The sequence below is a fragment of the Aptenodytes forsteri genome, unplaced genomic scaffold (genome assembly GCF_000699145.1).
Source record: "Aptenodytes forsteri isolate BGI_AS27 unplaced genomic scaffold, ASM69914v1 Scaffold550, whole genome shotgun sequence".
Taxonomy (NCBI): Eukaryota; Metazoa; Chordata; class Aves; order Sphenisciformes; family Spheniscidae; genus Aptenodytes; species Aptenodytes forsteri.
Window position 1 is genome coordinate 1,302,075 of NW_008795689.1, and position 25,809 is coordinate 1,327,883.

The 25,809-nt window shown below is 42.0% G+C and overlaps 1 protein-coding gene across 1 annotated transcript in view; it reads right to left on the reverse strand.

The window, feature by feature from the left end:
- The window catches only part of GRK3 (G protein-coupled receptor kinase 3), a 55,276-nt gene extending 39,760 nt beyond the window's left edge, over nt 1-15,516 (reverse strand). Inside the window, exon 1 of the mRNA XM_019473015.1 lies at nt 15,442-15,516. Coding sequence (XP_019328560.1) covers nt 15,442-15,505 — 64 coding nt within the window. The 5' untranslated portion in view covers nt 15,506-15,516. The remainder of the gene's footprint in view (nt 1-15,441) is intronic.
- Between the last annotated feature and the right edge of the window lie 10,293 nt (nt 15,517-25,809).

The following is a 25,809-nucleotide window of genomic DNA, read 5'->3' on the forward strand; positions in this document are numbered from 1 at the left end:
GAATCAGAATCTCCACTACCCAGTTGAGAGTATTGCTCAAAAGGATCTAAAACTCCTAAGTATTAAGAAAAATTCAAAAGATTTTGTAAGTAAATTCTTCATTTAAGAAGTCCTATTCTCCGATTTTCATCTTTTTTTGAATGATTAGCCTTAAACCATTAGCTCTTTTACAGCACAACTGCAATTGCAAACGTACTACTCCTCCTTCGTCTTGCATTTGCAGCTTGTCTGACTGTGCAACCCACGTCCCCAGGTATCAGCACACTTGAAGTCTTTCCACTGTCCTGAATTCAAACAAAGCCAATTAGAGCTTAATGTTCTTCATACCACAAGCGATTCTGTTTCGACCTCCCGTTGTATCAATGGATTCTGCACTTCCACTGCAGCATAAAGGAAATCTCTTCTTTTACTGATGTTCTTAGATTGAGTGAAAAATTATTAGCCAGAAACCGTAGCTCTCATAAAATAGCAAAATTAATTGACAGATGCAGCACTGAGTAAGTGACAGTAGTTTTAAGAAGTTCAAGGAGAACTGACGAAAAGCACAATAAGCACAGTTAACTACACACAGAAAAATAAGACCAAGAACAGAAAGCAGGAATTAAAAAAATGATAGCGTTAAGTAACAGATAAAAGGAACCAGCAATTATTTATGAAATAAAGATGCTGACAGCTTCTGCTTTAAAGATTTCTTCTTCTATACTATATAATTTCTGCAACAACCAGATCACTAGTTGTTAAGGGGAAAAAAAATATATTTTTAAAAAGCTTTTTCTGGTATAATACATAATACATACATGAGAGTGCGAGACAGCACCTAGCTCCAACCCTCTTCCTTCCCAGTCTCTGGACAGTAATTTTTTCCCATTATCTTTTTATGGACAATCCTGTACAGCTAAGTTTGCCAAATACCATTAATTGCACTAACTCAAATTACCAAGACAAAATGACTGTCAAGGAGGGATAAAGAAGACCTTTGAGGTTTGCAGCTCAGTCTTAACTGGACACTCGCGACCAGGTAAGGATGGGGAGACGCGGAGAGCAGCCGAGCACCAAGGGACTCGGGTGAGAAGGCCTGCACCCGCTCGAGTGATGAGGCCATTCCCAGAGCTCGTCCCCAGCCGGGCAGGGTCTGTTTCACAACCTTGAAGGGGACAAGGTGAGGGAATTAAGTTAACCCATCTCTTTTTAAAAAAAAAAGAACACAATTTTTACTTCTGTATTTATTTCAAGTTATGTTTTTCTAACATCATTTCAGAAATTTTGCATGAAATCCTGACTCTTATAAGTTAACCTCTCTTTTTAAAAAAAAAGAACACAATTTTTACTTCTGTATTTATTTCAAGTTATGTTTTTCTAACATCATTTCAGAAATTTTGCATGAAATCCTGACTCTTAAGTCAACGGCAACCCCCCACCCCACCCCTGATTTAATAAGGCCTGCCTTTTGTTTCCCAAACTTCTTAGGGCCAGGCTCGGGCAGAGAACAGAAATGCAGCTGGTGACCAGCCCACATACTTCTGCCAAACTTGGCCTGGCCACTGACGCCATGGCTACAAGCTGATTACGGGTTATACTATTTTATTACCCCAAAGCAACCCTTCTGTGCCGCTTCTCACTTCCATGAAAGGCTTCCACGCCATCCACGCCACCTTTCTCCCACCAAACGGCCGGCGGGTACCCCTGGCTACATGCCCATGCCCCACGAGCCTGCAGCTCTTCCCAGGCCATCCTGGGCTGGCACGTTTATCCATTTAACACACTCCATCTACTTCAGTCTCCTCTATGAAATTTTGAATTCACACCTCTGCAGTTGCCCTGGTTTGATGCAAGCCCAGCGCTTCTTAGCGGCCACCCTCGGCTCTGCAGCGAGACCGATGCCCATGGGCCGTATCCACCCTGGCACAAGCGAGGCTCCACCTGAAGCCTCCCCAAAACGGCCTCCCAGCACGGGATTGCACAACGCTATTGAGACCAACAGAACAGGGCACTGCTTTGCCAAGACACACCATATTTAGAAGCCACCTGTTTGTTAGCAGAGTCTTTTTTTTAAACAAGAAATAAAACGTGCAATGTAGAACCCTTCTCTTACAGTTTTAATAAAGAAATGCTGCCCTTTCCACTTGCAGAGATGCTGCCTTCTCATTTTACAGTTACTTGTAATTTTCCTGCCCTGCTACTAGTGTTATTAAAGCAGGATGCATTGCCCCCATCAGCAGGTTCGGCGGGCATTGAGCCACACTCAGCCACGACGGCTCTGCCAATGCTCACCAACAGGACGGCAGCTCCAGCCCCGCTCCCAGCCAGCCAGAGGGGCGAGTGCTGGCCGCCTGCCTTCTCCTACCGTCTAAAGGTCACCTCCGCATTCATAATGACGTATCCTGATCCTCACGATAACGTCAATTAACTGAGCACACGGAATCATAAAAAAATAAATTAACGAGGAACTCCATAATAAAACAAACCTTGGAGAAAGCTACTTATCTAATTCCAACTGGAATTTTATCAGTATCTGATTCAAATACCCTTTCAACAGGAGTCAATAAAAATCTTATTAAAACAAACAGAAGTGACTAGGTAAGACAGCAGAGCTAAAAATAGACACATTTAGCCCTGATATAAGTATTCACAATGTCACTGATTGAAAGGAAGCCGCATCTATTTACAGCAGACCTGAATGTGGTCCAAAATGCTGATGTAGACTCTTTCTAGTAGGCAAAATAGCAAATTAGAAAACAAAAATATCAAGCTGTTTCCAAATCCTAACTAAACGTGCTGTGTATAAATACGGAATAACGAAAAACAAATAAGTAGCGACATCTGCACCAGAATCAGTACAGGCTCGCTTCCCGTCGACTGCGGCTAACGGCGCCGACTCCCAGGCAGGCAAAGCTTCAGCACAAGCTTCCCCGTATCAGGCTGCTCAGGAACGCGCGCTGGTGCTCTGCTCTGCAAACCCTGCAACACAAGGGTTTTTCCTCATTTAGGGCACTTCAAGGTCTCTGTCCTAAGTCCCCTCCAAGACCCCTCCCGATCTTTCTTATTTGGCTGAATTCGGACAACAGCATAAAGAAGTCAGAGGAGCATAACCAGAGGGACATGTGCACGCAGTGTTATCACAGACGCCTCATCCCCAGAAACGCCTCTTCTACAGAACTGCTGAAGAAACTGCAGGACAGCACGCAGGAACAGCAAAACTCAACTAACACACCGTAGTGAAATTACTGTATGTTTATGTCTAAACCCAGCTGTTGGGTTTTTTTAACCATCTGAAATGGCCCTCACCTGCAGGCAAGGCTTGTTACCGGTGCAGATCTGCCGTGTGACACCCGTGAGCTCTTCCCCAGCACGGTCCGTAGCCTCTGTACAACAGGGAGCCAGGACCATAAACAGAGGATCACGCTTGGCTTTTCTGCTGGAAAATTACCATTCCTCCCAATGTGCCATCTCATGCTTTATCCCGTTTTATTTTATTTGTCTCAAGTGATGTAACGAGCCCACGATCGGTACCTATAACAGATCTGGGTCTTAGACACAAAACATTAGGGGTAGAGGCCTATTATTAAACCATATAAAAACTGTAATTCAAACAAGCCTGCCGTTGTTACAGAACATCCAGTCAAGTTCAAAATCTTGTTCTGTATGGTATAGGCACTCAGTTGCCATAGCACAGGATAATTAAGACCACCTAAAAGCTCCAGAACTGAGAGAACCACTGATTTCCTTGTTCAGGAACAAAGAGACTTGCTACTACCAGGGAAAACTCATCTGCGTAGGAATCACAGCTTTGGCTAGGTACAAAGCCACAAAAATCCTCACAGCCCAGAAGGCACCACAGATTTCACTACTTTTCTTTCCAATTATGAGCTATTTGTCCTTAACCTATTTTTCCCTAATAGAGCCTAATGTTCATTCACTTTTCATTAAAAATAATACATCAGAACAAATTAAAACGTATCTTTGTGCATAAAAAGCAGGGTAAAAGAACAAATTATATTTTACAAGACAGGACTTGCATACAATGGTGAGGCGCAAAGAACAATTTCCCTAGAACAGAATCAAACTGAGCCCAAATTAGTCTGCAAGTTGCCAGGTAGCTTGTTTAATGATGTCTATAAATCATTATATGAAAATAAACTTTAGCTAAAAGGTTTCAAAGTGTCTTCAAAGAAAATCCTTATTTCCAGGCATATTTTCCATTAGCTTTTCACCCAGTGAAATCACTAACACTTGTTAAAACTTGGTCAGCCATCTTCCCAAATGCTAGACCTGTGCATGCCTTATACCCTGCACGAGAGCAGCAACAGGAGCAGGAGCGCTGTACTGCTCCTCCAGCACACACATTTCAGACACGATGGAGCAGTATTCCCAGATTCTGTGTCAAACCTCAATATAGGCTTACAAGGTAGAGGATCTTAAGCAGCTAATACGCTGACTTACTGAGAGCATTCAATTATCATTCTGTTTCAAGCCCAGAAAAGCAGTTGGGAGCAAAATACTCGAGGTGGATAACAGAGTGTGCATTTCAAACGGGAAGGCTCATGGTAAACACCCTTCCACATCCTCTGACAGCAGCCAGGAGTTCAGCACTTTCAAAGGGTAGGACCAGCAGCTGTCAAGATGTCAAGTGGAGGCACACCAATTCAAATGATAAAAGGATTTCTAAGGAAAAGAAGAATGTGCTCTATTTTTAACACGCAGCTGTAAATCATTAAAAAAATGTGATGTCTGTGCTTCACCCGCTGCAATTGCCACTGGATCTTTGCCTCAAAAAAAACCCCACCACGTATCATCTTCAGACCCTTCAATATTCAGTACCTCTGAATATTGAACATGCAATAAATCATTTTTTAAAGCCATGAAAAGAATGAGGAAAACCTATATCTGAACCACATTTAGTACATATCTTTCATACTCTAGTTTCCCTTAACGTGCAGAATTCCAGTTGACTAAGGGAGATCTATACAAACATTGAAAGTGGAGTATCAAAGGCATTCAACGTATAGAAGGTGAAAGAAAAAAAAAGGGTCGTACATAAGAAGAAGTACCTCTAGAAGACCGAGGACTAACATCACTAAACAAAGATATGTAAAAATATTCTAATTTTTAAAAGGACAATCAAATACAGACTTGAAGCATTTCATTTCAATCAATCAGTTATTGCAAAAAATGTGAATAAATTCCTTCACTAAAGCTCATCAAGAAATACATAGCACTTGAGGTTTTGTTCTTTTTTCACTTGTAAATAGAAGAAACTCCCACTGCTTTTGCAAGTGGTATTAGCAGCTATTAGCAAGCTAACAAGTATTAGCAGCTTAAAAACATCATGACTGTTGTTATTTATCGGTTCTTTCCCCACGTCACAACAATATTCAGTCCCTATGAAGGACGTGACAGTTGTTAATTTTCTTGATCAGTATTTTTCCATTACACAACTTTTTAAAGTTACTTACATAATGCAAGCCAATATCCCTTTATTATTGAAAAGCACACTATTTCTTTTGACATGCTCTAAGCTATGAACCGTTCACTATTATGAATTATTTAACACACAAAGTACACCAAGAGGTGTATTTCTGTTTCTTAGAAAGGGCCTAGATCTGTGTGTTTTTTCTTGGAGGAGAGTGAGGTGATAGGATCATTTAATGAAGACATGGAATAATTTCACAACAGAAGGGTATTCTCAAGTCTCTGATGCCAGTATTCACCTTAGCAAGTACTGTTCAGTATCTTATCCACTGTAAAGAATCAAACTGTTCTGCAATAGCATCTAGGAAGACTGTTGTACTGTGGTTAAAAATCAAAACACAAAACCAGTAGTATTCAGTTAGTAAATACACACAGCACTTAGTTAGGTAAAGAGGAGCAAAACCACTAAAACAACAGTGACAGAGAACAGATGATTCTCCTACATGATTTTTAAAGCCTTTCTCTGGTTCACTCTGTGCATTATAAGAAGAAAGCTGCTGAGATCCGGAGGTTCAGAAACAGATGGCTCTACTTCTCTTCAGACTTTCCCCTTCTAATCAAAGAAATTATTGACAGAAGTATCTAGAAACATTAAGAAACAGTTTTGCATATTTCTGACCCTACCTATCCAACCACCGCAGACGTGCACACATTTGAGAGCAGAATATTATAGAGGCACTGGCTGGACATAATGCTGTCAGTGGAAAGAGGCCAGGAAAGAGAGAAGCAACTACCCTATAAGGTTACTGCTCTGTTCCCCTACAGAGTTTGAAGATTCGGAGGTCTGATGGTGTACATTACTCACCTTCTGACAGTGCACCAAGTGAGGTTCGGCAGCAAGAACCTCGCAAATCTGGACCAATTCCCCAAGGGATTTGCAAGTTGTATTATGCATCGTTCTTTTATAGGACAGATACTGGTATAGAACAATAAAGGCATTTGAAAGGTTTATAGTAAATATTCATGTCTGTTCTCTGCTCTACAAATGGATTCATGAGATAGTTGATAGCCAGAGCTCTCCAGCTTCTCTGCTCTGCGACTTTCTAACTGTTCTCTCTCTTAAAAGCACTGCTGAAAGTTAGAAGACTTAACAGCGTCAGTAATTTAGATTCTACTTACTCTTCTCCTGGTTTCCGAGCTTTTCTCCTGTTACTAATGAGTTATCCCACTGAGATGAATGAGTAGCACTGGCAGGACCAGAGAATCTGCTTTATTAGTAGTACAGAGCTATGCAGGTAAATCTCATTAAAGTTGTTATTATGCCATGTTACAGACATGGAAAACCAATATTTACCTATTTCACAGTGGTGTTCAGAGGCTTAATTAGCCTGTGAATTGTTTCAAGACACATTGATAAAAACTCCACGGGAGTGCAACTGTTTCGGATTGACTGAGAAATTGCTGGTAGGGAGGAGGGGGAAATCAAGATTGTACACCATCGCTGTTTATACACAAATAGGACATTCCATCAGAAATGGGCTAAGAAAGCTCAAGTGAGTACAAGCAGATAGAAAACACTATCTTTGGTGCGGAAGTCACTTTGCACTATATTAAGGATGGGGTTTATAACATTTTAGCTCAAAGCTTTCCAAACTGACCTTTGCAAGCCCTCCTTGTAAGTTGGTAGTGGACCTGGCAAGCCACAAAAGCGTAACAAACAGCTCACCTAGCAGTAGGACCTAACTCTGGAGCTCACCTAATCTCTGTCCCACGTGCAGTGCCTGCACAAAGACCTTTTGGAGGCCACTGCAGCCCAGCTGCAACACCAGCGGTGTGCTGGAAATGCCCGTCCCTCACCAGTACGCACGCAGAGAGCCTTAGGCCGGCTGCCCTCTCCTCGGCTCCCCTCACCGCACCTGCACGCAGCCAGATGCCATCTCCCCTGCACGCCAGCAAAGCCGCTGCAAACGGAGCTGGAAGGAAAGGCTGGAGACTCGCCGCTGCCCAAGCCTCAGGTGTGCAGCTGTGGGATGACTGAACAAATCACTGATGGCCCATCTAATCTGAAAGGAATGAGTTTACGTACGTGCTTCCGGGGAAAAAACAAACCAACCTATGAAATGTACACAAGTCACTGCAGGCTGTGTACGACCAGCCTGGGGTATACCGTCCAGTATGTATTTTTGCTAAAAACTTAAACATGAAAACACCCAAGTGAAATTTCATTCAAATAATTTATAATTTATTTCTATATATATTCATTATCTATCTTGCTCATTTTCTCTCCTACAGTACTACTACTGGAGTTCAAAATCTCCAGTCTGCCTGGAATTCCTGATAATCTAACCCAAAAACTGTATAATTACACTGCTCTGCTCAGATAAAGACTATTTTTCCCCATGACTTAAATCTTCCAAGACATATACTGTATATAAATGCTAATATATATCAGCATGTGTACATTATCCATTATGTGAAGTTCCAGATGATAGGATATATATATTTTTCCTACTTTAAAGCTCAGACTTAATCTGCAAGTCCACTGGGAAATCACACAACTGAGTATCTTCAACCCCTCCACAAAGAAAGGCATGGGAGTATATCAGGCTGCATCCCAACAAACAAATGCTCAATTATTTATGATCGGAAGAAAAACCAAAATGAATACATTATTTTTTATAGTGACTTTAGATACTATTTGTCCCTGACACGCAAGACAGACACCTCCTTAGAACTGCTTGCAGGTAAAATGCACATAAAATCTACAGCAGGAAGCTTCGTCAACATCCCTCTAAATGATCTTCAACGTAATTCACGCAAGTATATCATTTATTTTACCACAAAATAAAAGTATGTTGAAAGAAATGTAGCTTCCAGTAACATTTAAATTATGACATAAAAACTGGATCTTAAACCTAACACTAATTCGGTGGAAAAAAATTGCATAAGCAAAACAGACTGAGTTTTATAAGAAGGCTCTGAGTGCGTATTTTCTCTCTTTCACTGTCCACACCCCAGTTTGACACAAGCGGAGAATCGCTGTAAAGGAACAGCTCCACTGTGAAATGTCTTACATGAATAGTTTCTGTTTCGGTTTACAATCACACAGTTTCCGACATCTATTTGTGGTTTGGGTTTTGTGTCATTTTTAAACGATCATACGAACTGTGCAAGGAAAGCATGGGTTCAACAGATTCATAAAGGCCTCCTGCAGACTATCCACAATCCAAGTTTGAGTCTAAACTTGAATCGAAAATAAGAAGTAACGAGAAAGAAGAAGATCAGTCTTCAAACAGTATTTTAAATATAAATTTTTGCTCGTATAGTTACTTCCTAATTTTGATGGTGTCTACTTCCGTATGGTGGCCGTCTTCCCCAGGTCAGAAAAGGAACCCCAGAATAAAAACACTTGAACAAACAACCTGCCTTCTTGCTCTTACAGAAAACCCGCCAAGCAAGCAACTATTTTCCCTGTTGTACGGCTGCACATTATTTAACATCAATATACCAGAACAGAGTAAAATTACGGCAGTGCTACAAGTCTCATGAACGCTGTTGAGAAAGAAGTCCAAGGCTGTGACACTTCCAATCATTCAAGTCTTAGATCAGTAGCTAATGTATGCCCCTAGGTGACTTTGGCTCTAAAAATACTGTTTTTAACAACACTTCAGCACAGGTTTTTGTGCGGCCCCTCCTCCCCCCGGAAGGATGGCGGACCTCGATCCATCCCTGCGGGGACTCGCACACATCGACTCCCCAGCACGCCCGGGCCAGCCCTCCGCTGCCGGCAGCCCCGGTGCCCCCGACGGGTCAGCCGGAGGGCGGGTGGAGGAAACGCCGCTCGCACGACTCCCCCTCCGCTCACACGTCCTTCCCTGACGGTGCAGGCAAGCGCACAGCTTCAGAGTCATCGCGAGCGGCTAGAAATGACTAGAAGCAAGATCTAGTAATGATTTTGTCATCCCCCGCTCATTTAATAGCCAAAAACTCAGGTGCTTTTCTTTACTCCCAACGAAGTTTTATTGCTTTCATTGTTGTTTCCTCAGAGGACTATTTAATTAGTTCAGAAAGCCAACGGCACATAGATCTTATGCTCAGATTAAACAATAGCTTAAATAATGCTCTAGGGAGGTACTTTTCCCAGCCTGTTATTTTTAGGTATCTCGGGGAGCGCAGTGCGCTGTGCTACCACACTGGCAACAGAAAGAGGAAGAGCAAGAATGTTTTTCTCAACAGATTTTAACTCAAGATCCATCTAATGATTAGCATCAAAATTCTGAAATAATGAAATATGATGGGTCCATAACTAGAGAAACAAGCAACAGAAAGCATGATTCATTGCCCTAAAAAAAACTCTTCAGCTGTTCTCACCCTAGTTTGTTGGGTTTGTTGTTTTTTTGTTGTTTTGTTTTTTTTTTTTAACAGAAAGTTGTCACTGACATAGCTGGAGGAAACAGCAGCCAGAACAGCCAGGAGCACATTTCCCTCTAACTGCAGAGGGCAGGCAGAAAAGTCCCTCCCCACAGTTGTAGGTTGTCTGTGCAGAAGGAACTACAAAATAGACCAAACGCTCATCTGCTCTGGAAAGTCAGCTAAAAAGCTACCAGAATATACGCTAGCTATACTTAGCTGTAGCAGTATAAAGGGAGCAGAGAAGATGCGAGAGAGCCCCTCACAAGACATGCGTGTGTAGGAAGAAGCACTGATACAGATGGCAAAATGCTCACCCTGGCTGGGAAGACCTCCAACTTGGAGCCTGCTGATTTAAGAGGATATAAAAGACAGTTAAATGAATCACCCAAGAAAGATCATTCCTCGCCATACAAAAGTGGATGGTAAATAGGAAAAAAAAAAAAGTTTGTAACTTGTTACGTCAACTACAAGTTTTTTTAATTGGTTCTTTTTACAAGTGTTATATTTCAAGAAAATAAAACAGGAATTAGATCCAGCTTCGGGGGGGGGGGGGGGGGGGGAGGGGGGAAGCAAGTTACTTACTAGGCAAGGTGAAAAGCTTATATTGCAGTATGACCACCTGCTGAAACAGCTAAAATATGTTCTGTTCTCATCTTTCCCCAAGACCCAAACCCAACGGCTCTGTGCAACAGATGAGAAACTGAGAAGGACGCAGACAAACTGCCATGTCCCACCAGCTTCCAAGCAGTCACCAGAGAACTCAAGGCCGAACCTAAGCCAGGACCTGAAGCTGTAGGATGCTTTACTGTCACATCCCAGAATTTCTAAGCCAACTTTATTCACTGCCTACCAGGTAGACGCAATTTGTCAGAAAGTCCAGTGTCAGACCTAAGAGTCACTGAACTATAACTGGCAACAAGTTTGCTCCAAAGCATTTAGCTTTAATAACCACGATAACCCTGTTCTAAAGTAATATTATGACCTAATTCACTCCCTTTAACACTTGGCAGTTGTGCTTGCTGCAGCAGACCCCGATCCGCCCAGCAGCTACGTGCATTACAGCTCATACCAAAACTGCCCTCTGAAAGCACCATTTTTACAAGCGCGCCCACCCTGCAGTGCAAGGGAGCACAAGAAGAATTCCACATGCAATTTTAATGCAGTCGTGAAGCATAGTGGATTCCACATGTAAATTATAGATAATGGGATACCAGAAAACATCTCTTTTTCTAAAGCAAACACGTAATCTGGTGTTGTAGAAAACAGGATGTGGTGAAAAGAAAACTAGCTAAAGGTGGTTATGCACTCCACTTCGAGACATGCTGTACTTCCCCATGAAGCTTCTGCTGTGGAGGAAGCAGCTTCTGCGGGAACAGCCGGCTGCTGGGCTATTAAGCACTGCCAGAGCATTTTTCTGGGTGTCTCTTATTATCTTCATGTCCTCTGACTCCTTAGGCAATTCTTAGAGAGTTCAAGATCATTCTGGAGCATCACTCCTGCAAAAGAGTCATGCCATCTTCAAGAGATGAGAGCAACCTGTTTGCCTTCATGGAGAAAAAGATGTAAATAGAGGACAGACACTTATTTATGTAAGCGTTATGAAGTCTCCAGGCCATTTTCATCCCCGGGCAGGCTGCTGCCACACTGCACGCTGACAGAGTTGCCTGCTCTTATTTTGATCCTAAAGGGCAGAGCAAAGGTTTTGGTTTCCAAGCCCAAGCCACCCATGCGATTCCCTGCAGTTGCACACCTGGGGGAGGTGGCGGGGAGGGAATTTGGGCCGATCTGTAAGTGTAAAGTGTACAGTGTCTCACACTGTAAAGTGTGACCTGGAAAGCACTGATCCTAAACGGATTTAAAGGCTCATTAAGGATAAACACTTGCAGCTGATAAGATCAGCACCATAATTAGACATACTCATAGGAAAACATCCAACAGGAACGACTCCATCTAGGACATCAGAAAGACTTGTATCAGACAACTGATCAAAGCCCTGTTTTTCACATTTGAAAGTAGGATACTGAAAAATAGAAAAAAAACAATGACCTGGAGCTGTAAGAAAGAATTGTGGTCTGGAAAAAAAGCGCTTAACAGTCCTCATCTACATCGCTTGCCAAGGAAAAAATAGGTAGCTTGATGAAATTTTATCATTAGTATACAGGGAGAAAGCGCTTGTTGTGGTTTAACCCCAGCCAGCAACTAAGCCCCACCCAGCCGCTCGCTCACTCCCCCCCGGTGGGATGGGGGAGAGAATCAGAAGGGTAAAAGTGAGAAAACTTGTGGGCTGAGATAAAGACAGTTTAATAGGTAAAGCAAAAGCCGCACATGCAAGCAAAGCAAAACAAGGAATTCATTCGCTCCTTCCCATGGGCAGGGAGGTGTTCAGCCATCTCCAGGAAAGCAGGGCTCCATCACGCCTAACGGTGACTTGGGAAGACAAACGCCATCACTCCGAATGTCCCCCCTTCCTCCTTTTTCCCCCCAGCTTTATGTGCTGAGCATGATGTTACATGGTGTGGAACATCCCTTTGGACAGTTGGGGTCAGCTGTCCCATCCGTGTCCCCTCCCAGCTTCTTGTGCCCCCCCAGCCTGCTCGCTGGTGGGGTGGGGTGAGAGGCAGAAAAGGCCTTGACTGTGTGTCAGCACTGCTCAGCAATAACGAAAACATCCCTGTGTTATCAACACTGTTTTCAGCACAAACCCAAAACATAGCCCCATATTAGCTACTGTGAAGAAAATTAACCTTACACCAGCCAAAACCAGCACAGCACTGTATACTAGATGGCTCTTTGACTGAGAAAATAAAGGCATAGGAAGAGCCAGTAACAAGGGGATGAACCAGCAGAATTACAGCTCATGATGAGAGGCTCGTTTGACTCAGGCTGATTTAAACTCCTCTGAGCAGGAGCTGCCTCCCACGGGGCGTCTGCCCCAGAACCGCGCAAGCAGGTCCAGCCTCAGATGCGGTCTCTCCACATCCCCGCCACACAGAGATAACAACAAGAGTAAAAAGGTGATTAGACTTTTAATTACCTCACTATATTTATTTTCACAGCCTTTTGCATAATGCATGCCTAAAATTGAAGGTACTTTACCACAAGCAACTATGCTAATGTCTGGAAACAGAACTAATTTAATGGCAAAGAACAAGCTAGAAAACGCAGTAAAATTTAAATGAACAATCACAGTAAGGAAATATTTTCCAGCGCAATGCAAAGTCTTCTGTTAAAAATGGTCATGTTTATCTTTGATCTTTTTTTTCTTCCATTCTAAATCCTTCTTCAGAAGAAGCCAGCTTCAGAAGTAACCGAAACTCCAGCAAAGTGGTCACAGAAGACCTCCTCATTTCCAGGTAACAGAGGGCAAGTACCGCTATGACTGTACCAAGGGGAGAGGAGGAAAAAACCTCTCTGCACATCTGTGAACTATGCATCTCAAGATCTGGGGGAGAAACTAGTATGTTAAAGAAACCCTGGGCTCTAAAATTCCAGGTTCGATGGCTACCAACATGGGGAAAAAAGAAAGATAAAATCCTTCCAAGGTTACAGTTACCTAACTATAATTGCTATAGCTTACCAAAATATTCTTCACTGTTCTCTGAAACCAACTATTAATGAAAAGTATTCAATTACATAAATAGAAATATCCATTACATATAAGCTGTTCTGACTTTTTTTTTTTTAAGGGGGGGAGGTGGGGGGAAGACTTCTTCATTTCATTGCCACCAAACAGAATCAAACAGTTAGTCAGCCTGTGTTTGGTTGCTTAAAATTCTACTTATTTTGCAACTGCCATGCCATAGCAAAATATTAATGATTCAGCACAGACATCTAAACTGAAGCGCATACCAAGAGATGTCAGCACAAGCAAACGAGGTATCTATGCATTTACAGTGTAAAATTTTTGGCCAGAATAAAAAGTCATAGTTTTTATGCACAAAGATACAGACTACACTTCAATTACTGTAATACAATGGAAAGCTCCATGAGACTTCTATGAACACATACTTTAGACTGGTGTTTCTACAACCCTTTGTATAAAGCTATGAAACCCATTAATAACAAACTGTGATGCTATACAAGAATACTATTTATTTCAATGTGGCAATACTTAAAACTCTCACTCCAGAATATTCTCATACCTACTGAGCTGCACATTTCCAGGCAACCAGGAAGGCTGGACATTTCTGCTCCAGCCAGGAAGGGAGACCTGCTAAAGTTCAACCATCCCAAAAGATGCCCCCATTGCACCACCTTCCCCAGGAAACAAGGCGCAGCAGCACTTTTTTCTTGGGCATTTGCTTCCACTGTTAATTACGGTCTCGGTGTATTTCAGACAGGAATAGATCCATTGATCTCCTCGAGTCTTCCCAGCCCATTTTATGGTTTTGTCCCTGTTTTCCAAGACAAGAGCAGCTGTACTATCCTAGCAGACATATGCCAACCCACTTCTCAAATCTACTGGGCAAAGATTTCACAAGCCCCTCATGAAATCCATTCCCCTGCCTTACTACCCATCCTACTACTAAAATGGTTTTGTTCATATCCAGGTTTTGGGGTTTTTTTAATTCATACATTAAGCCTGTGGAAAATTGACTAACCTCATCATTTCTGCAACAACTTTTCTGTTTTTGAAGATTGTTCAACCTCACTTCTCTCTTTCATAGCCGACATAACACCCTATTTCAATACTTCCTTGTAGGTCATATTTAGCAGACTGCTAAGTAAGGTCTGCTCATTCCCACTGCTATTTCCTGGACTCTTTCCAGCAGGTCCATGTATATTTTGTAGTCCAGTGCCAGGATGGACACAATATTCTGATGGACACAAGAAGAGGATTACTTCACACGCCTCCCTGGCTACAATCCTGATTTTATATTTAGTCGTGTGATCTAGCTGAGACAATACAATCTACAGCTCTCCGTAACAGCCAAGTCAATTAAAAATGTCTACCTGATCAGTGATTCTCCACCCTGTATCTGTGTAATTACCCCAGCACAGGTGTAGAGGACACTGCTTGTTTTGACTGAGAAGCACTGCTGATCTGACGCTCTTGTGCAAAATCCCTGGATACATCCTTCCACGTTCACACGGAAGCACTGATAACTGTTCCTCAAGTCAATTCTCCCAACAGTTTCGCCCCCTGCACACAGCAGTTTCACCCAGGCCACATCTCCCTGTGTTGTTAGCAAGAACATGATGTCAGACAGTCAAGACAACATGTATGGTATCTTTTCTACTACTGCTCCCTTTATCAACAAGGCTTATTACCCCTGCAGAGAAAAAAAAAAACGTTTAACTGATGTGACAAATTATATTGTTGACAAGCCCATACCAAGTAATATAATTTTCTCCTTGATGTTTCCAAATAATTTAATTATTTTTCCAGTAGTTTTCCAGAACATGAAGTTAAGTTGACAGATTGCCTTGCTTCATCTTCTTCCCTTTCACAACATTTCATTTTATTGAAGACCTTTGTTTTACTAAGTCCTGTCCATATTCCAGTGTTCTTCAGACTATCTACAACATTGATTTTTCAGCAGTCGTTACAGAGAAGTGGCAGGCGAGCCAATCTTAACAATATTTACATGAGTAACATTTTATTGAAATAGGACTTACCAATTTTCTGATGAAAGATCTTGTCGAAGGTTAATTCACCCCTTTCCTCAAGGTATTTCTGCATAACACTGCGGATACTGGAAGAAAAAAAAGAAGAAAAGAAAAAAAGGAGTTACTTGAAACTACTTCTTTTAAACCAGACCTTTAACATATTTTGGAGAAAAGGATCACTAAAATGAAACATCAATGTAAAAGACTCATGAAAAATGAGATACCGCTGCCCATCCACTGCATCAACTCACAGCACGACAGGCAGCCTGCTGCTCTAGCTAAAGACCACGAGAGTTCATTGAACTACAGCCATTAACGTCAACTGGCCTGTAGTCAAGTCACAAACACAGAGGGATTGTTGAATTCACAGAATTCAACGTTGCAATTTATTTTATGAAAATTAAATTTTCACCTATGAATACCTTTCCAGACATCACCTTACTAGCCTGAAATTAGACTTGCAGTCTCTATATTGTGATTTTTTTAAAGGTTGTTTTTTTTTTTTTTAAAAAAAGGTTCTTAGAGTTTGAGGTACACAAGAAATATCACTTTTCCCCCACTGTAAATATTAATACTATCCAACACAGGATATTAGTAATATTAGTACTTATTCAGTGTAGAAGAGAGATAACTTTTACACTTCAGGCTTAACGTATCAAAAGCCTACACCACACAGCGTGATGTTGCTAGAATTCCCCTTTAAGAATCTGTACTTATCTAATAAGGTTGAAAATGCTGCAACTGAGCATAAATTGGGAAAAAAAGCCATTGGTGATTGCACATAGTTCCCTTCACCGTATGCCACTACAGAAGCAAGAGCACAACAGTTTAAAGGAGAGCTCCCAGGCTTCCCCTGGTTTGTCCAGCGGGGTTTTTACCCCAGTTAGATATTGGCGGGTTGAATGGAAGGATAGTACGGGGCTGCCACCGGGAGCTGGAGCACCAAACACTGGGTGTTTTTCCTCAAAAACGGAGAAACGAGACTGCAGGCAGAAGCACACAGGCAATATCAGGTGGAGCCCTGGACTGGCCTTGCCTTGGGCGAGCTGAGCCCTGGGGTCACAGCACTTCCCAGGGGACATTCTGGTCATCGCTTCGTTTCTTCGTTCTTGCATCAGGTTTTAGCTTGCACCATGTAAAATAAATGTACAAGTCAATCAAAGCTACATCAGGCTGTTAACACTGCAATTGCCATATATCATTTGGAAAATGAGCCAACATAAGCTCCGTTAGGCCCCCAGCTTGGCTGCAGTGCACTTAACATCTACTTTGCCTAATTTATAATGTCACAATCACTCATTTAAACCACATTAACAAAGATTTCCTTTATTTGTCAAGTAACCTCAATATTCATTTTAATATAATGCCTATAAAAATTTCATACGGGCAACAATACAAGTACATAAATTTTAAAATCAATGTAGCCCAGCAGTACTGTGCCTTGGTAAAACAACAATATTGTCATAGCATTAAGTCAAACTTTTACCAGGCTATTTCTGTTTCCAATTTTAAAATTTATATTTTCATATGTACTATTTATTTTTATAAAAATAACCACAAATACCCTGTACAAAGTACTCATGCCCTAAACAAGATTGTTGAATATCACTCACATTTCTGCAGAACTAAGACTGAGCACCTAATCCTTGTAAAACGCGAACTCTGAACTACTTCATGTCAGGAAAAAACTGAAAAACCTACTTCTGAAATGCAGCAGAACGGGCCAGTTCTCATGCACAAATTTTAACATTTTCTGGAGAGGAAAAACTAGATTTCTGTGGTTATTTCTCATCTGTTTTTTTCCTCTAAAGCCTCTTCATTAACACATACTTGTGCAGGTTTGGGTCCTGTACCCACAGAGCTCCCCGCGAGCAGCAGAGCCCTGCCCAAAAGGCTGCAGACCTCACAGGCAGTCCTGCAAAGGGCTGAGACCGTCCCCTCTCATGTGCTTACAAGGACCCCATCACCAGAGCACCTGAAAAACCTCACAAATATTAACAAACATCTCTTCCATCGTCTTTGAGGGAGGAAAGTATTTGCGCTCCTCCTCAAATGAGGACCTGAGGCACGAAGTCTGAATGACTTGACCAGAAAAGTCTATAATAAAAGCCAAGAAATTAACTCGAAGGCCCTAACCCCCATTCTAGGAAATTATTCTATTAATAGTTTTTATGTATATCTCAAAGCCCACATGGAACACAGATCTATGAACACTGTGATTCAAAACAAGAACTCCAGAGGCTAACCACCACATCAAGTTAAACAAGAATTGGGAGGACTAAATGTCATTAATCAGGTTTCAGTCTATAAATTATTCAGTGATGAACTTGCTAGTCTTTTTATTTCTTCATTATAAACTAGGTCTACTCTCTGTGTATTTTTACATCCTAAATGAAATACTGATTTCAAATGAAGAGGAAGCAGTAGTAGAGATCATGTTCTGTACTCAGGAGAAGCAAGGTAGTAAAATAAAATTTATCATATAATTAACAGAATTGCAAAATTTGCCACCTATTCTATCAGTAGATTTTAAAAAATATAAATCCTAGCTTAACATGTTTAAAATAGTGACTGTAAAACTTAATTCTTCTCTTAAATCCATAAAATGTTAGCATATCGATGGCAAAATACCTCCAGTTGTACTGACACCGTCACATACCGGTGAGCACGGGCAGCAAAAGCCGTACAGCTTCCCCCGGCAGCACTCGGCGGTGGAGCAGAGCGGTCAGGCTGGCCGGACCAGCGGGACAGCCAGAGACACACAGCAGCCTTCAGCCCAGGAAGGTTTAGGAGAACCCTGCAGCTCTGCCCGCCCGTGGGCTCCTTCCCTCTGCATCCCTTTTCTCCCAACCATACCTTCCTCTTGTCTCTCCATGCTTACAGGAGGACCACTTATAAATGAACATGGAGTGCATCACCGAAGACCACAAACTTCCCTCTCCTCTGCCTCCTGGTTGACCCGAGACCATCACCGTGCCTGCACTCGGAGCGCTCTTTAGCAACGTCCCATTCCCACTGACCGCTAGACCATTAGTAACATAATAAGCCTTTTTAATAATAATGACATCAAGAAAGCTTTCCTCTGCTCTAACAAGTGCACTGCAAGAAATTTCATAAACTCCTCTTAGTCTAGACAATGGGAGAAGATAATGAAAAATTTAACATATGACTGAAGTGTCCAGGAAAAAACTCCGATGGTGTAACAAACAAATCTCTCCAACGCTTCTCCTCCCCTCCCTTGACATCTAGTACTTCTGGTCTGATGGATAGCATGTCAAAGGAACAAAATGTTTTTGCAGCTACAGAATCTGAACAAACCTGTAAAATGATCACAGGCTACGGAAGTCCACGCTGCATTCCAGCTTCTAAACAACAGACTTTTACCCCTTCAAAATCTTTTCTCCTTATCCATATGAATAAACAGGAATAAATTACACAGAGTGGATTATGACTACCCAGAATAATCACCTTCTAATTCTCACACAGAAGTTAAAGGTAAAAACCCTACTGTGTTCAAAAGAAACTAAGCAGAATCCATATATCCTTCAGAAAGATGGAAATTTTTTAAATGGAGCCTAGAACGTTCCACAAACAGGAAAGGAGGTTCCCTCTCTGCCTTTGTATATCGAATCATTAGTTGCCCTACACGTAAACAATCTGGAATTAAAAGCTGTATTTCACAGAAAAGTAGCCATTTCTGAAAAGCTTTCCATATCCAAATATGCTTTCAGCGCAAACAATGCGCTAATGCGAGAAGTGGACTTTTTACCTAAGTTCATCTCAGTTCACAGCATGATCTACCTTAATAGCAACACTCAAAATAAGCAGAAACAAAAGTTGGCTAAAAATGAAATCCAGGGAGAGTTCAGAAACAAAAGCATATCTGACTGTACTGTAGCAAAAAAATATATGGACAAAAGGTTTATTTCAGATAGGAAGAAAATAGCAAACAACAAAAATTTCAGAAACGCTCAGTCTGCTGTCCACATACCACAAATGGACTGAAATAACAGGACAAGTATACTTAGGGGAAATCAAAAGTCAGGCTTAAAATCTCGTGAGAAATGCAACTTGGACTCTGGATACCTCTTCGCTGGTTTAACGGGGAGCAAATTTAAGCGGGTACCTGGGAGCACGGTGCAGCCCTTTGCCCCGTGACCAGGCAGGCAAGGGAGCTGCACCGGCCCCAGGACCAGGCGCACAGCCGCACCCGCGCCGAGGTCAGCCAGAGAGAACTAACGTAGCAGTGAGACAGTAAAGAAGTTTTGGAAGAGTTTTTTTACTGCAAATGAAACGAGTATCTCGATCCCTCTCAATGCAAACAGTACCCATGTAGCGCCTCATGCTGATGTTGAGGGGTGTGGGCAGCAGGGTGCCGCAGCATGGATGCGGGTGCTCAGCAGGATCATCTCTTGCAACCCCACGGGAGAAGCTGCCCTTAAAGACAGAGCTGAGCAAAAACACCAGGCTTGTGAAGCAGCTCAGAGTGCGCTGCCTGCCCAGAAGCAGGCAGAAAGATGACTATCTGCATCGTCATCAAACTATAAACTTTGTGAACAGCACAGGTCGCTCTAACCTGGTCAGCTCCTCCACCTCCCCAGAAAAGGGGTTTATTACAAGCGTGAGCTGAAGAATCTGTTAAAAGGAGCTTTAAGCTGCATCTTGAAGCTCTAGTTACTATAGCCAGCACCCTGGGATCAAAGAAATCACTGAAAAGCAACCTTCAAGGTTAAAATACATTCTGTAATTAAAAAGCTCTCACTGTCTATGAGCATGCATGGCGTCATGCAGTTTGACAGGACACAGACAACAGTCGCAGTGCCAAGGTCGGTACAGGCGGAAAATGCCTACTTGAAAACACATCTTCTGAAAAACTAAGAAGAAAACACATTGTGTTCTTTTTAACACAGAAAAGGACATGTGTACAGCAAGAACACCACTCATCTGCAAACCTCCCTCTCAGGCGAGCTACACCAGAAGCAGCAAACCAGGAGGTCCCTCAGAGAGAGAGCTCACCCCAGAGCCAGGATCTGTCCTTGGCTGCCGCCACATGCCAGTGCCAACAGCAATAGTTACTCCTGCTGTTCCCCCCCCCAACAGATCAGTAATACTCTGTGACTCCAACGATAAGCATACCTATGAGAAGAAATTAAACTTCCGCTGGGTGTACGACTGTATCTGCAACCGCACAGCCCGTAGGATGGCCGCAGAGCCCTAGGAACAGTCCATCAGGCAGCCCGAGTCGGTACAGGCAGCCGGGAGCACGACCGCAACGGATGCAGGCGTATGCAGAAACTAGAAGTTACAGAGGAGAGTAAAATAAACAGCATTCATTTTGCTATTTCCTAAAAGTTCTGCTATTAATTTCAAAGATGCATGGATTTTGGCCCCGCAGGTTTGTTACACTAAATTATGCAGGAGTTCTTTTGAAAGCATCTCGCACCTCGGAAATGGAAAGGGTAAAGAAAGATGCGATGGTATGTATATGTACACATACTCTTATTATTGGAACTAGATCAAGAAGCTACTTACTATTGGCCTTCTCACTACTGTATCTTAAAGGAACTTTTAATTATTTATCATAAAAGCACACTATTTTTTCTTACAAATCAATAAGAGTTCAGATTTGTGGGATATTATCTATTGTACAGATGCACACATGCACACCAGAGCTTGGGAAAAAAAAATGTTTGGCCTTATTGCAAGCATTAAGGAATCATACCTACATTAAGAACGCACGGTTACACCCACTAATATATTCACCTATAAGCTGAAACAGAAAAAGGAGAACAGAAAAACAAAACAAGAATGAAATGGCAGCTTTACAGAGACTGGCCTGAGGAGAGCAGAGTTCAGTACTTAACTCTACCAACATTTCCTGTATCATCTCGGGCAAGTCATAAACATGATCTGCCTCAGATCCCCAGTCTGTAAAACAAAGCTGTATTTCTTTTTTTCCTCCTCTTTGTCGTCAGGGCAGGTGTCATCCTTCTGCCATGTGTGTATTCTGTACCCAGCACACTAAGCTCCTGATGGCTCCTGGCACGTCCAAAAGCTACTCAAATGCTAATAATTATTTCAAGAAAATGCTCGATATTCAGCAACTATATTACCACTGCCTTTGACTGCCAACCTTTTGCACTGCCCCTCACCGCCTTCCCGCTCTCTGCACTTCGAGCATCCCGTTTCCACACTGGACAGTCACCTTCCATTTATTCTTGTCCGCTTTCTCCTCTTCCTTCTTGTTATCACTCCCTCTTTCCCTTTTTCAAATCCCTCTCTCATCCTGTTCTCACCTCGCTTTCCGCACCGTATTTATCACGTACCCTCATCCCATCCAGCTTTCACCTCTACTTTCTTCTTTGCCTTCTCATTCTGCACAAACGCAGCAGCCTGCAGATGCAGGGAAGTCTCACAAAGCCCACAAAGACCTGAGCTTGCCCGCAGTCAGAAAATAACTAAGCCCACTTAGACCCAATTTCAAACAAGAAGAAAATCTGAAAGTTTGAAGTATAATACTACCAACGCGTCATTAGTAATACAGTCTCTCCTTAAAAGTATTTTTACTGAGGTTTTGCAGAGTAGGAGAGAAAACAAGTCACATAACAGAAGACGACAGGGAGAAGGAAAGAAACATCTCAACATAAAAAGTAAATCTGTGTGACTGTTTACTAATGATGCTATTATTTTCTTGTAATACTGTTCATCACTGGCATGAAGTACCTCTCCAACTGAACAGAAAACTCCCCTTCAACGAGACTGTAAACTGCAATGAGTCACTGGATCACAGCCCCCAGGTCAGCTTAATGCTCCACTTCAGGAGTGAAAGCGAAGGGCAGACGCTTGATGCAACCAGTAAAAAAGAATTAGCTTCCCTCCCATAAAAGAGGTAAAAAATAGTGAACGGATCACAAACATTCGATCCATTTCATTTTGCTTCCTCTCAGACTTGCACCCAGTTCAAAGTTCAGAAGTTAATACTTCTCCAAATTATTTTGTTCTAAGATGCTGTAAAAGGTATTTTACACATTGCAACTTTTGTTCGAGCAATTAATGGGGCAAAGTAAATTCCCAGCATATAAAGCCAGAAAGGACCATCAGACCATCTAGTCTAATATATTTACCTATTACTTGTCAAATTCCATATTTGAAGAGGAAACAAATCATTAGAAGACTGTGAAAAAACATTTTTGGACAACAATGAAATAACATGGAAAAAAATACGTTCCTTTTGTTCTTTTACTTTTGAGCATCCTATAATATTACTAGAATACCCCTGACAGCAATGCAATATCCAATTGACTTCATTATTTAATAGAGAAATAAAAGCGATCATTGGCGCTACATTAATTAGTGCACATGCTCATTCTACTCTTCGTCTCATCAGCTGACAAATAAAGTAGCAACGAGTAAAACCGAACCGTTTCATTTCTCTCCATAAACACAGCACGTCCACGCACGTGCCCACACAGCCCAGCTGGGTGCATACCTATACACACAGCAACGGCGCCTGCAGAACAAGTCCCAGTTACTCTTGCACTGGATGTCACACAGGACGAGAACAGGGCTCTGCCATTTTCTATCCCAAGCTCACCCACTTCTATCCCTTCTTCTGCCTTTGCGCACCCTCTAAAGTTTACGCTAAGCCAACTGCCAAGTCATTTCACTGCAGTGAACTAATGCTCTTATAATTGTCAAGGATGATTAATAGCATATTCCACCCAAGAACCCTGTTTGCAATGGAAGGGATTAAAGCTCAGCAACACTTTCCCCACAACCCCCCTCTGGTGTGTGCATCTCATCCAGGAGACGAAGCAGCTTCACTTATGCAAATTATATTAATGGCGAAAGTTTACAACAAGGGAGCCAAAAGCAATAGCTACGTAGCTACGATTTCAAAATACGCACTATCCCCATGTTCCTTGAGGATCATCTGCATTATCATTGCTGAAATCTGAAACTAATATAAAAGCTTCTAAGTACATGAATTTTTCAGGAATAATTACACTGAATTGTAATGTCAAGGACTTGCCCTTCCACCAGAACGCTGCTACTGAGAAATTACAAGAGAAATTGGAGCAAAATCACATCTCCTCACTCCTACTGCAATTAAATAATTCGTCAGTCGTAATTTTTTTAAACAAATACTTACTGAAGACATGCCAATTCTTTTTAATCTTTCCATATCTATAAAATGTTTAGAACCTTCTTTGAAAGTAGCGTGCAAGTATAAACATTAACTGAGCTACCAAGAACTACGGCGAACATTGACTGAAACCCACTACATTTGCCCGTGTTTTATTTATTCATTTATAGTCTCAGGATGCAATTTTACAGACTTACATGTTTATTTGCACTATCCAAATCCACCATAAAGTTGCTAAAATTGGACCAAAGATCCTGCCCCAAAGGCCTTTGAACTGAAAGCACGACAGGGTCAACAAGTACAATTCAAAGCAATGGCAAGAATGGCACACAGTCATTACAGCCAAAACTTTTTTTTTCTTTATAAAAGTGCATTTAAAAGGTTTAGCAATGCAAGGTTGATCAAAAGTGAAAACTGTTAAGAAATATTTGGCGTAAGAATCAGATCTTCTCAGAACTCTTTTAAACAAGAAGTTAAAACTACAGAAATGTTCCCATGTTTTTTTCTGCCCCAGAGGAAACAATCCCCTTTGAACAGGCAAGCATCCCTCCAGAGCCTTGCATCCCAAACACCGCAGCAGCGATTCTCCTAAAGCAAAACAAAAAGAGAAGTGTAAAGTTGTCTCCACTGATTTTTTGCTTCTCGTCGTGCATTTTAACCTGGCAGTTATTTTAAGGTCCCAGAAGTAAGGGAGATGTGAAAAAAATAACCGTAATCATTAGAACAATTTGGAAAGAAGATTGGGAAAATATGGGGTAAAAATAAAAAAAAAATTAAAAAAAAAAATCAGAGGACTGATGCACAGAGACACAGAATCGCTTAAATGTGAAAATGAACAGGATGTGATGGGGAAGACATGGGGAAGCCAGGCTGGAGACTTAAGAAAAACAGCGAATGATGAGAAGGCTTGGAAAGGAAAGTCACCTCAGAGGCACTACCTCGGCTGTCCTTATAACCCACCGAGGGCTGGGAATCAAAGCCAGGACAGCCAAAACGCTAAAGGGTAGCCAGCAAACCACAGCCGCCTGAACCAAACTCCTTCCTGACCCGTTCTGCTCATGGTGCAGCCAGGCTTGCTTCACCAGACACTTAAGGCCTCAAGAGTAAAACGCCTACCCACGTTTTGTCTTCTTTAAAGTGCAGTTTAACTGAGACTTGTATTTCACAGAGCTTGCTTTCCCTTCTGAAATTAAGAAAGAAATGTAATAAACAGAATAGCAGCCAAGTAGCATCCACAGAGCTGTCACGTAGAGGCTGCATTCTGCGCTCAGCCCCTTGGGAGAGGGGTGTCTTCCTCTAAGGTTTGAAGCATTGAGTATTTTATTGGGTTCCCCAGTGCTTTTTAATTTTCTGGGAGGATGCGGAAGCTACCAGAAGCTCTTTTCTCATCTGCACCTTAAGCAGAGGTAGCAGCTCCTTGTGGGTGACGAGCACCCATCCGTTCCCAGCCCCATACCAAGCCTCTGCAACGTGCATCCCCGCAGAGTCCCCCAAGGCTGCAGCAAAGTGCGGAGAGGTCGGAGTGCAGCTGGTGCTCGTCCAGTGTGGTGTATCACAAACACACTGCATCAGCTGGACTGAATTTCTGTTGGCGTTTAATGAAGGCTTTGATTTGCACAGCTCTACCAGATCCTGAGAAATCTGCCTTTTCCCCAGTTCCTTTCTCAAAGGACATGACACAGGCTGATAGGACAAATTCCTGGCACACTGGAAGGGGACTGGGGGGTTTCTGTATGGAAGCGGTTTCTCCTAACACTCTCAGAAATTTTTATTTATTTATGCAAGGCATATTTATATAGGTGTTTTTCAGTATTGGGATGATCTTCTTGGAGAAACTAGTAAGTATGGGGTGAAGCTCTTTATGTGGAGAACAGCTGGACTTTCTAAAGCTAGAAACCGTTCCTTTTACGTCAATTTAGTTCAATTATGTGATTCGGTTTATGCACCTGGACCCGATGGCTCCTGATAGGCTTTTTTCTAATTTTATTAATTACCAAAAAAAATGCTATTATTGATAAGAAGATTAAACCAGGCCATTCCACATGATTTCACCAGAACAGAAACCAAGAGCTGCATACGTTCATTTCCTGATGTTACAGTTCCAGCGTTTTGCTGAAAACATTTCACATGGGAAGGTCCAGGCACTGAAAAGCCATCATACCTATAAAAGGAGTAATAGCTATAAGGTTTATTAATTTTACTGAAAAGACAAATCTGCCTGTACCTATCTC